Source organism: Candoia aspera, chromosome 4 (assembly GCF_035149785.1).
Source record: "Candoia aspera isolate rCanAsp1 chromosome 4, rCanAsp1.hap2, whole genome shotgun sequence".
NCBI classification, from domain to species: Eukaryota; Metazoa; Chordata; class Lepidosauria; order Squamata; family Boidae; genus Candoia; species Candoia aspera.
In genome coordinates, this window is record NC_086156.1 from 3449451 (window position 1) to 3461332 (window position 11882).

The 11882-nt window shown below is 45.1% G+C and overlaps 1 protein-coding gene across 1 annotated transcript; it reads right to left on the minus strand.

Annotated features, from left to right (window-relative positions):
• Positions 1–1531: 1531 nt before the first annotated feature.
• Positions 1532–11864, minus strand: MRPL55 (mitochondrial ribosomal protein L55). Its single transcript, XM_063303329.1, has 4 exons — positions 11764–11864; positions 10432–10561; positions 9496–9697; positions 1532–1680 (listed from the first exon to the last, which is right to left on the minus strand). Exons 2-4 carry the CDS (start codon positions 10476–10478, stop codon positions 1534–1536), a joined length of 396 nt encoding a protein of 131 aa, XP_063159399.1. The 5' UTR covers positions 10479–10561; positions 11764–11864; the 3' UTR covers positions 1532–1533.
• Between the last annotated feature and the right edge of the window lie 18 nt (positions 11865–11882).

Genomic DNA, 11882 nt, shown 5'->3' on the forward strand with positions numbered 1-11882 from the left:
GAAACCCAGGCAGGGAAGAAGGCACGTGGAAGGGGGGTTGCCGGGTGCCTTGGGACGGGAGCGCCCAGAATTCTGGGCATCACTACAATTCCCATCCTCCCCAGCCAGCAAAGATGTTGCAGTCCCAATGCCCTGGAAGGCATCAACAGGGAGCAAATTTAGTCCTCGCTTGCCGAATTGGGAAGAGTAATAATAATAATGCTGCAAGTATTGGGGCCCCTTGCTCTTCATCTCCCCTGAATCACAGCCCTGCGGGGTGGGCCACGAAGCAATGCCAGAAGTTGCATCTAAAAGCCGATCTGCTGATGAGCAACAGGGAAGCGTCCTCTGTTGCTTTTAAGAATGTCCATCTTTAAAAAAACAACAAAACGAAAACCCCAGATATGAAATTAGATCCTACAGCTCGCAAAGAAATGTTGAGGAACGTGGGCATTCTATTTTACCAAGTGTCCCCGATATTTTAGAGGCAAGATGCTGACTTGCTCACCTCCCCAAGAATCTTTGGAAACAGCCCCATATCAGCAGTTAGGCTGCAAATGTGGGATCATCTATAGGGGTGTTTTCCAAACTTGGCCGCTTTAAGATGTGTGGACTTCAACTCCCAGAATTCCCCAGCCAGTATGCTGGCTGGGGAATTCTGGGAGTTGAAGTCCACACATCTTAAAGCGGCCAAGTTTGGAAAACACTGATCTACATCAAGAGTATGGTTGATTGTTTTAACTGTTGGTTAAAAAAAAAATCCTGATCAAGTGGCACAGCTCTTGGGGCAAAAAATTGGTTGTCTTTGAGTTCTCACAGGAAAGGAAGTTCAGCAGATTAAAAAGTTTCTAACGGTGATTTTCAGCTCTCAGCCCATCTTCTACAGTACTTCCCTCTGTTAATTTTACTGGTTGGTTGTAACTGCCAGCTGTAACTCCCTCCTTGTTATTTGCAACTTCGGTGTTGTCTACACAGCAAGGTTGAGTAAACACCCTTGCTGTAAGTAACTGCAAGGCATTCCAGAAGCCTTTGCAAGACCAGCGCAAAAAGGTTTTAAATTAGCACATGCATTCAGTAAGCATTGCAAGCTGATTAAATGAAGAGGTCCAACGTTTTAGAAACAAACTGCTTTGGAGCATGCAGGAGCACTGACTTACCACCTCTCTGCACCTGCAAAACACTTGGGTTTGTGCAAGTTTTCTGCAGCTGCTGCATAATCTCAGCATAAGATGCGGCTGCTTTCAAGAGCTGCAAAGGCCCCTGTGCACTGAAGCACATTTTGGGGTTCATATTTAGATGTTGCATGGGGATCTGAATAAACCAGGAGTGTCTGGGTTTACACAACACACTACCCCCAAATCACATGGCTTAGCATGTGTTTTTCCCACTCCCTCCTTCAAACAAATGAACTCACCCCCCCCCCAAGAAAACATGATCACAGCAATTAGAAAAAAAAATCTCTTTATTTGTGGGTGGATCCTAATTTTTTGCACCTTCTATAACGTTCTAGATATCTGCTGCACTGAATTTTGTCTTTCTCACTGAAGAAAAATCTCACTTTTTGCTCCAAAATTTCGTGTAATCATCCAGTTTAAAGTCGCCTTCAAAAGTTACTTCCTCCGGCTTGGACTTCATCAAGTTCTTTCTTCTCAACCGGCTTCTCCTTTCGGCCTCGGGGAGGGTGTTGATGTCTACTGGTATCTAAAAGCAGAAAAAACACGATCACTCATGCCAGCATTGGCACATGGTTAGAGTTCTGCAATGGGCCCCACGTGGGCTGCCCTTGAAGACTACCCCAGAGCAGTGTTTCTCAATCCTGGCAACTTGAAGATGGGTGGACTTCAACTCCCAGAATTCCCCAGCCAGCCATGCTGGCTGGGGAATTCTGGGAGTTGAAGTCCACCCATCTTCAAGTTGCCAGGATTGAGAAACACAGACCCAGAGGCTGCGGTCAGTCCAAAACACAGCAACCCAGGCCATGTCACTCTGAGCATTTATAGCTATTTTATTGTAAGTCTTACACCTAGTAGGCTGTTGGCTTCTAGGTTGAATTCCAACAGCTAGTTTTGACTTGGAAAGCCCTTTATGGCTTGGCACATATATTCCTGCAAGATATTCTGCTCTGGCCTGAATTTGTGGGTGTGCTGGCTGGGCTTATATGCTGCCCCAGTCCCAAAGAACTCTAATCAGTAAGAAGTTGAAATGTAGAAACAAACAAACAAAAACCACAGCATAATCAGACAACCATTAAGCAAATATTAATTAAAAGTACAGGACATTTTGACATCTGAGGAACAATCAAATGGGTTGATTATGTGCTATCAAGTCAGTGTCAACTCTTAGTGACCACATAGATGGACCTTCTCCAGGACAATCTGCCCCCAACCTGGTCCTTCAGGTCTTCCAACAGTGCCCCCATCTCCACCATAACTGAGTCCATCCACCTTCTGCTGGTCATTTTCTTCTTCTCTTTCCTTCCACCTTTCCCAGAATTATGGACTGCCCAAAAGGAGGTCCATCTTTGCACTGATTGATTGATATGTGCCATCAAGTCAGTGTTGACTCTTATTGACCACACAGATAGACTTTCTGTGGGATGATCTGTCCTCAACCTGGTCCTTCAGGTCTTCCAACAGTGCCCCCATCCCCACCATAACTGAGTCCATCCACCTTCTGCTGGTCATCCTCTTCTTCTCTTTCCTTCCACCTTTCCCAGCATTATGGACATCTCAAGGGAGCTGGGTCTTTGCATTGATTGATTAATTGATTATGTGTTGCCTAGTGACCACATAGATAGACCTTCTCCAGGAAGATCTGTTCCCAACCTGGTCCTTCAGGTCTTCCAATGTGCCCCCATTGCCACTGTAACTGAGTCCATCCACCATGTTGCTGGTTGTTCTCTCCTTCTCTTTCTCTCCACCTTTCCCAGCATTATGGACTTCTCAAGGGAATTACAATGATTGACTTATTATGTTCCATCAAGTCAGTGTTGACCCTTAACAGCCCCATAGAGAGACCTTCTCCAAGACAATCTTTCCCTAACCTTTAAGTCTTCCAACAATGACAATGTTAGGTTGGGACTATCTGGAGGAGGGACATTACCACAGAGCTGGAATCTTGGAGGGTTCCGTTGTTCTGGAGGGCCATTTGTAAATGGTGGTGGCTCTCTTATCTATCTATCTATCTATCTATCTATCTATCTATCTATCTATCTATCTATCTATCTATCAAATTTGTCACCGGAGGGACTCTGGGCTGTTTACAACACAGAATAAATATATTCTGTGTATAAATATATTCTATATAATAAATATATTCAGAATAAATATATTCAATTCTAGCTCTTAGGGCTAGAATTGAGGACACCAAAGCTGTTTCCCCACACCCTCCAGCTGGGACCCAAAGATGCAAAGACCAGCACCTCTGCTTGATTCAAGACTATTTTCATTCTTTCAGCATCTTCCTTCCATGTTCAGATCAGTAACAGAACCTTTGCAGGCATGGACACCATCTCAACTGTAATTTCTGACCTCTTCAGAGAAGCTGGAAAAAGAACTTTGCGAAATCATGGAGAACTGCAGCCAGCTGAGGGTCTGACACAGTAGAAGGCCACCCTTCACCCTCTTGTTGCTTGTTGTTCCTGTTAACCCCAAAGGGGTCCTTGGTTATCACATGAAACTGCAAATATCCTGGTGAATCACCACAGCCTAACATGAGGGTCCTCTTGGAAGATGGAGGGATCAGCTGGGGCACTGCATCCCTTTTGTACAACTACTATAATGGTCAGTAAACAACTCATTGTTGTTGTTTATTCGTTTAGTCGCTTCCGACTCTTCGTGACTTCATGGACCAGCCGCCAGAGCTTCCTGTCGGTCGTCAACACCCCCAGCTCCCCCAGGGACGAGTCCGTCACCTCTAGAATATCATCCATCCATCTTGCCCTTGGTCGGCCCCTCTTCCTTTTGCCCTCCACTCTCCCTAGCATCAGCATCTTCTCCAGGGTGTCCTGTCTTCTCATTATGTGGCCAAAGTATTTCAGTTTTGCCTTTAATATCATTCCCTCAAGTGAGCAGTCTGGCTTTATTTCCTGGAGGATGGACTGGTTGGATCTTCTTGCAGTCCAAGGCACTCTCAGAATTTTCCTCCAACACCACAGTTCAAAAGCATCGATCTTCCTTCGCTCAGCCTTCCTTATGGTCCAGCTCTCACAGCCATATGTTACTACAGGGAACACCATTGCTTTAACTATGCGGGCCTTTGTTGTCAGTGTGATGTCTCTGCTCTTAACTATTTTATCGAGATTTGTCATTGCTCTTCTCCCAAGGATTAAGCGTCTTCTGATTTCCTGACTGCAGTCAGCATCTGCAGTAATCTTTGCACCTAGGAATACAAAGTCTTTCACTGCTTCTACATTTTCTCCCTCTATTTGCCAGTTATCAATCAAGCTGGCTGCCATAATCTTGGTTTTTTTGAGGTTTAGCTGCAAGCCAGCTTTTGCACTTTCTTCTTTCACCTTCATCATAAGGCTCCTCAGTTCCTCTTCGCTTTCAGCCATCAAAGTGGTATCATCTGCATATCTGAGATTGTTAATGTTTCTTCCAGAGATTTTAACTCCAGCCTTGGATTCCTCAAGCCCAGCTTGTCGCATGATGTGTTCTGCATACAAGTTGAATAGGTAGGGTGAGAGTATACAGCCCTGCCGTACTCCTTTCCCAATCTTAAACCAGTCCGTTGTTCCGTGGTCTGTTCTTACTGTTGCTACTTGGTCGTTATACAGATTCTTCAGGAGGCAGACAAGATGACTTGGTATCCCCATGCCGCTAAGAACTTGCCACAATTTGTTATGGTCCACACAGTCAAAGGCTTTAGAATAGTCAATAAAACAGAAATAGATGTTTTTCTGAAACTCCCTGGCTTTTTCCATTATCCAGCGGATATTGGCAATTTGGTCTCTAGTTCCTCTGCCTTTTCTAAACCCAGCTTGTACATCTGGCAATTCTCGCTCCATGAATTGCTGAAGTCTACCTTGCAGGATCTTGAGCATTACCTTACTGGCATGTGAAATGAGTGCCACTGTTCGATAGTTTGAACATTCTCTAGTGTTTCCCTTTTTTGGTATGGGGATATAAGTTGATTTTTTCCAATCTGATGGCCATTCTTGTGTTTTCCAAATTTGCTGGCATATAGCATGCATTACCTTGACAGCATCATCTTGCAAGATTTTGAACAGTTCAGCTGGGATGCCGTCGTCTCCTGCTGCCTTGTTATTAGCAATGCTTCTTAAGGCCCACTCAACCTCACTCTTCAGGATGTCTGGCTCTAGCTCACTGACCACACCGTCAAAGCTATCCCCGATATTGTTATCCTTCCTATACAGGTCTTCTGTATATTCTTGCCACCTTTTCTTGATCTCTTCTTCTTCTGTTAGGTCCTTGCCATCTTTGTTTTTGATCATACCCATTTTTGCCTGGAATTTACCTCCAATGTTTCTAATTTTCTGGAAGAGGTCTCTTGTCCTTCCTATTCTATTGTCATCTTCCACTTCCGCGCATTGCTTGTTTAAAAATAATTCCTTATCTCTTCTGGCTAACCTCTGGAATTTTGCATTTAATTGGGCATATCTCCCCCTATCACTGTTGCCTTTTGCTTTCCTTCTTTCTTGGGCTACTTCTAGTGTCTCAGCAGACAGCCATTTTGCCTTCTTGGTTTTCTCTTTCTTTGGGATGTATTTTGTTGCCGCCTCCTGAACAATGCTGCCAACTTCTGTCCAGAGTTCTTCCGGGACCCTATCTACTAAGTCCAGTCCCTTAAATCGATTCCTCACCTCCACTGCATATTCCTTAGGAATATTAGTGAGCTCATATCTAGCTGATCTGTGGGTCTTCCGTAATCTCTTGAGTCTGATCCTAAATTGTGCAAGAAGAAGTTCGTGATCTGAACTACAGTCAGCTCCAGGCCTTGTTTTTACCGACTGTACAGATGTCCGCCACCTTTGGCTGCAAAGGATGTAATCAATCTGATTTCGGTGTTGTCCATCTGGTGAAGTCCATGTATAAAGCCGTCTCTTAGGTTGTTGGAAGAGAGTGTTTGTTATGCAGAGCGAATTGTCTTGGCAAAATTCTATCAGCCTATGTCCTGCTTCATTTTGTTCTCCCAGGCCATACTTACCTGTAATTCGAGGTGTCATTTGACTGCCCACCTTAGCATTCCAGTCTCCCGTGATGAAAATAACATCTCTTTTAGGCGTGTTGTCCAGTAGGTGCTGCAGATCCTCATAGAACTGCTCTACTTCAGCTTCTTCAGCATTTGTGGTTGGGGCGTATATTTGGATCACTGTGATGTTAGATGGCTTGCCCTGAATTCGAATTGAGATCATTCTGTCATTTTTTGGGTTGTATCCAAGCACTGCTTTAGCCACTTGACTATTAATTATGAAGGCTACTCCATTTCTTCTGTGGTCCTCTTGTCCACAGTAGTAGATCTGGTGGTCATTTGATGTGAAGTGGCCCATTCCAGTCCATTTCAGTTCACTGACGCCCAGGATGTCTATCTTTAATCTTGACATCTCACCAATAACCACATCCAATTTGCCCTGGCTCATAGATCTTACATTCCAGGTTCCAATGGTGTGTTGATCCTTAGAACATCGGATTCGCCGTTCACCACCAGCACCGTCGGCCGCTAGCCGTCCTTTCGGCTTTGAGCTAGCTGCGTCATCACGTCTGGGGCTAGTTGAGCTCATCCTCTGTTCCTCCCCAGTAGCATTTTGACCATCTTCCGACCTGGGGGTCTCATCTTCCGATGGTATACCGACATATCTCTGGTTGTACTGATCCATTTAGTTTTCACGGCAATAATACTGGGGTGGGTTGCCATTACCTTCCCCAGGGATCGCATTTAGTCTGACCTCTCTGTCATGACCTTCCCGTCTTGGGTGGCCCTTCACGGTTTAGCTCATGGCATCATTGAGGTGCTCAAGCTCCAGCACCACGACAAGGTAACGATCCTTTGCTGAAGAAACAACTCATTATTGACATCTATTTTGGAAGTTTGTTTTAGCCAAGCTTGAATGGTTGGTTGATTTTGTGCCATCACGCCAGTGCCAACTCATAGCTGCCACACAGGTAGACCTTCTCCAGGAGGATCTGTCCCCAGCCTGGTCCTTCAGCTCTTCCAAGGGTGCCCCCATTGCCACTGTAACTGAGTCCATCCACCGTGTTGCTGGCCGTCCTCTTCTCCTCTTTCCTTCCACCTTTCCCAGCATCAGAGCCTTCTCCAGAGAGCTGGGTCTTCCCACAAAGTGTCCAAATTTGAGCCTGGTCATTTGTGCCTCGAGGGAGAACTCTGGGTTGATTTATTCTATGGTCCAGAACAAATGTATTTGTTTTGGCTATCCGTGGTATTCTCAGGAGTCTTTTCCAACACCAAACTTCAAACAAGTCAGACATAAGGCATAAAGCGTGGGGGCGGGGTTCCCTCGAATTATGCTATCCAAGATCTTCCCAGTGTCATGTTTATTTTACACCCAGAAGCTGGTGATGGTGCCTCAAGTCCATGAGATGACCAGGGCTGAGGCCAAGAAGTTTTTGGTTTTTTATCAGAGCTCCAACATTTTGGAACAGCCCCAATCCAGAAGCTAAACTGGCCTTCTTGGTGGTGGCATTTGGAAATTAGTAAAAACTGAACTTTTCTGTTCTGCTCCAGGGGAAAACCTTGTTGTTGTGAGCCGCCCAGAGTCATCTTTTAAGATGGGGGCATACAAATCATTTAAATAAAATAAAATAAAATAAATAGAACTATTCACCACTGAATAATTTTTGTACTGTGAAACTGGAGTTGCTATTTACTGCTGGACTTTTGTTGTTATTACTTTGTGCCACAGGGCGAGAGAGGTTAGATTTTTATCACCAATACTTTATCATTTCTTCTGTTGTTGCAAGCCACCATTTGTCTGTAATGATCCAGTGGCATCCAAAGTAACCATCACTGTCAAATAAATTTTTTTAGAGACAGAAAAATATATTTAATAAATATCCTTCAGGATTGATATTCCTCTCCCCACATAAGTGGCTGGGCATCACTCCTTGATCAAATATCAACTGCCCAGAGTCCCCCATCGGAGGAGATTGGCAGTAATATAAATTTAATAATAATAATAATAATAATAATAATGATAATAATAATAATGAAATTTATCAGACGTAACCTTGCCCCAACCAATACTTCAGGGCAGTTTGATTAATATGAAAAGAATGAGACCATAGCCATCAGGATTTTATTATATTTGGTAGTTTTTAAAATTGTTTTAGTCTATATTTTATATTGGAATTTTATTATATGGTTATTGTTTTATGTTGTAAACCGCCCAGAGTCCCTCCGTTCGGAGGAGATGGGCGGTGATAGATCTGATAAATAAATAAATATTTACATCCGAGGTTTTATTTGGGATGTTTTACATTTAAATAGAATGGAATGAAATTAAATGAAATTAAATTTAAATTAAATAGAACTTCCAGGCTATTGGGGTTTTTATCATATTTATCTTATTGTGCATTATTGTGTTTTACAGTTTTCTATTTTTCTATTTATGTTTTATTGTAAACCGCCCAGAGTCCCTTTTGGGAGATGGGCGGCGATAAATTCGATAAATAAATAAATAAATCTACCGTTGTAGAAGTGGGAAAAGAATTCCCCCCCCCCTAAAACAAATAAATAAAAGTTTCTATGACCATCCAACACTGAAGTTTGATGAAACTCGCTTTCTTATCAAGGCCCAGGGTTCGCAAAAGCCAGCAGTTCCTTAAAATTTTATATGTAAAATCTTCAATGACCAAACCGGTAATGCTTCAAAAACTTCCTCCAAGACATTTTAAGTACCAGATCTAATCTTCCACAATCCACAAGCAATACAGGCCCTGTTTTCTGGTTTTTATGCAGTAGAGGAGCATGTCAGGGAATACAATTAGTCCTCCACTTATGACCACAATTGGGACCGAAATTTCTGTTGTAAGCTATTGCGGTCGTACGTCGAGTCACCATGTAACCAGATCCAATTTTACGACCAATTTTACACCAGTCATTAAGCAAATCCAGCTTCCCCAAAGGGCATTTTTTGCCAGAAACTTGCAAAAGAAGTCACAAATTGCAATTAAATGACTGCAGGATGCTGCAACCGGTCATAAATGCAAGCCAGCTGCCAAGCGCCTGAACTGCAATCGCATAACCGTGGGGGTGATGTGATGGTTCTAAGCGCGAGTACAGGTTGTACCACAAGAGGCTGTCATAACTTTGAACCATTGTTAAATGAATGGCTGTAAATTGAGGACTACCTTTATGCAAGCCGGAAATCTTATGCTCCTGCACACGACATGGAGGGAATTGCTGGGATTTCTGTCCTATCAGCCTCCCGCCTGCAGCTTGAAATGGCCCAGGCCAGACAGGAGCTCAGAAACAAGTGAAATGGTTGGAACTTGGTTTCCTGTCTCTGCAAGGAAAGCCATGGGATTTAATTCTCACCGGAAGGATCCGCCTCGGCTCTTTGTAGCGAAGGTGGATTGAGGATCCGTCCGGTCTAACCAGGAGGACGGGATACAGCCGGGCGTACTTCTGTCTCGGGAAGCAAGCGATGGAGGTCCGATTTGAGTTCAGCTGGTTGGGCGAGGTGTGAAGTCCACAAACCCTGAGAAGGAACCTGGACAGACGCTCGACCTGCGAGATGCTGGAACCCGTTCAGACAAGGAGGGGAGGATTTTAGCAACTTGCTAAATCCACTTATGCGCGCAAGACTTTTTTTTTTTTAATACACCTCTCAATGAAATCCCACTTCATTAAGGGAAGCCAATGTGGCTGAGCAAAGGGGCAGTTTGGCCTGGCCCTACGAGACGAGGAAACCCCACGGGCGGTGCCATTTCTCCTGACCAAAGTTTGCTGCATCTTTGAAATCTCCCCAGCTGATCTAAAAACAGAAGCAAGTTGCTAGTCCTCAAGACCGCAAGGAAAGCTAGAGTGCCTTCTGATATCATCTTTGGTATACCCTGTCACCAGAGAAAACATTTAGGGTAAAAATACAAAAAGCGTAGCTTGGGAGTCATACCCAACCTCCTTTGCCTTCGTTGTGACCCAGTTGAGGGGAAAAGGTTACATTTTGGGGGTTGAAAGAATTCTAAGGGCAACATGAGTGCATTAAACCTTGCTGTTGTTCAACTCCCAGAATTCCCCAGCCAGCATGCATGGACTTCAACTCCCAGAATTCCCCTGCCAGCATGCTGGCTGGGGAATTCTGGGAATTGAAGTCCACACATCTTAAAGTCACCAAGGTTGAGAAACTCTGCACTAGACTGTTTTAAAATACCATATATATATTCCTTTCCAGAATATCGCTGCTATAATATTTCCCTTCTAGATCACAGGTCTATATTTCTATTAAGGCTACTCCATGAACATCCAAAATACCTTAAGCTCCTGCTTAGAGCTGCCATCCTGACGTGCAATGCAGCCATCGAAATAAATCCTGGTCAGAAATTCTTAATGGGAGCAAAAGGCAACGGGTTTTTTCAGGGCCATAGTCCGAGGCGCTTGAGAACTAACTGGAAGAAAAGAAGACAAGCAAGTCTCATTATGGCTCTGGATCCACAATTTTGTGCCTCCAGTGTCAGCAGTAGATAAACTTTTAGCAGGAGTTCATCCCAAAGGCAGGTTAATAAAAGGCGTGGGAAGAAAAAGCTGCAAGCAGCAGTTCAACGGGGTCGGGCTCTGAGGAAGGATCCCCAGCCTCGTGTCATTCACAAAACCATTACCGGGAATGATTTATTGCAATTCCTCTTTTCTGTGGGCTTCCCGCTGCCTGATTTCCAACTGTCAGCCACCAGGCATTCTAAGAAAGACCTGATATGCAACAGGCCTGCCAAGCCTGCTTAAATTAACCGATTTAAAGGAGGAACCCCCTCATTTAAGCCCTAAAAGAATCTAAACCACTCCGGTGCTGAAACTACTGGCCTGAATTCCGAAAGGTTAAAAAGCTTCAACGTGGTCAGCGAGCGAGCTAAAAGCATGCCTCTAAATTATGATAGCTGAGAGCCTGAGATTGAGGTTCGGCCAAGGAAAGGGCAAAGTAAGTCCATGGCAACGGGTCCCAAGGTATAGTGCCTTGAAATATGGAGGCTCTATTTTACGTAGCCGTTTTTAGACAAGCTAAAAGCTTCCGTCAACAGAGGCGGTCAACCTCTATATGTAAGCTGCCCAGAGTCACTAGTTTGAGATGGGTGGCAATATAAATTGAATAAATAAATAAGATGCTCGCCCCCCCCACAAGATTTTGGGGCGGCTTCCCCCCAGCCAGAGCTGGCTGGACGAGGCTACCTCGCTTGCTAAGGAAGGGAATCCTCGTGCACTGGACTACAGCTTCCATCATGTCCCCCCTGGCTAAGGCTGATGGGAGTTGGAGTCCGACCCCTCTGGGAGGACCCGAGCTGGGGAAAGCGACGAAGGCGAGAGCACGGGCCGGTCTGTGCAAGCCCAGCCACTGTGTCTTGTTGGATCAACCATGGTTAAGCAAACCAGGGGTTATCGGCGACCACTTTGCTTCGCACCCACCCAACGTCATTTCCCATCTCCGAACTGAATTGCCTCCCGGGTCCACACCCTCCCTCAACCAGCTCTCACAATGGTTTGGTCCCCCCCCCTTTCCACCTGCCGGTGGTTCGATCCCGACTCTCCCACGCTGCGAACCCCCGCGGCCCCCTTCTCCTCTCCCCCTCCTGCAGAATGGTCCAACCTACCGCGCACCTCCCCCCGCCCGTATCCCGAATGGTTTACCCCGGAACGACCGCAGTTACTCTACGCACGTGACTCGGCGCTCGCCCCGCCCAGGAGCTTCTAGCGTCATCGCCTGCGGCCGGGACGTC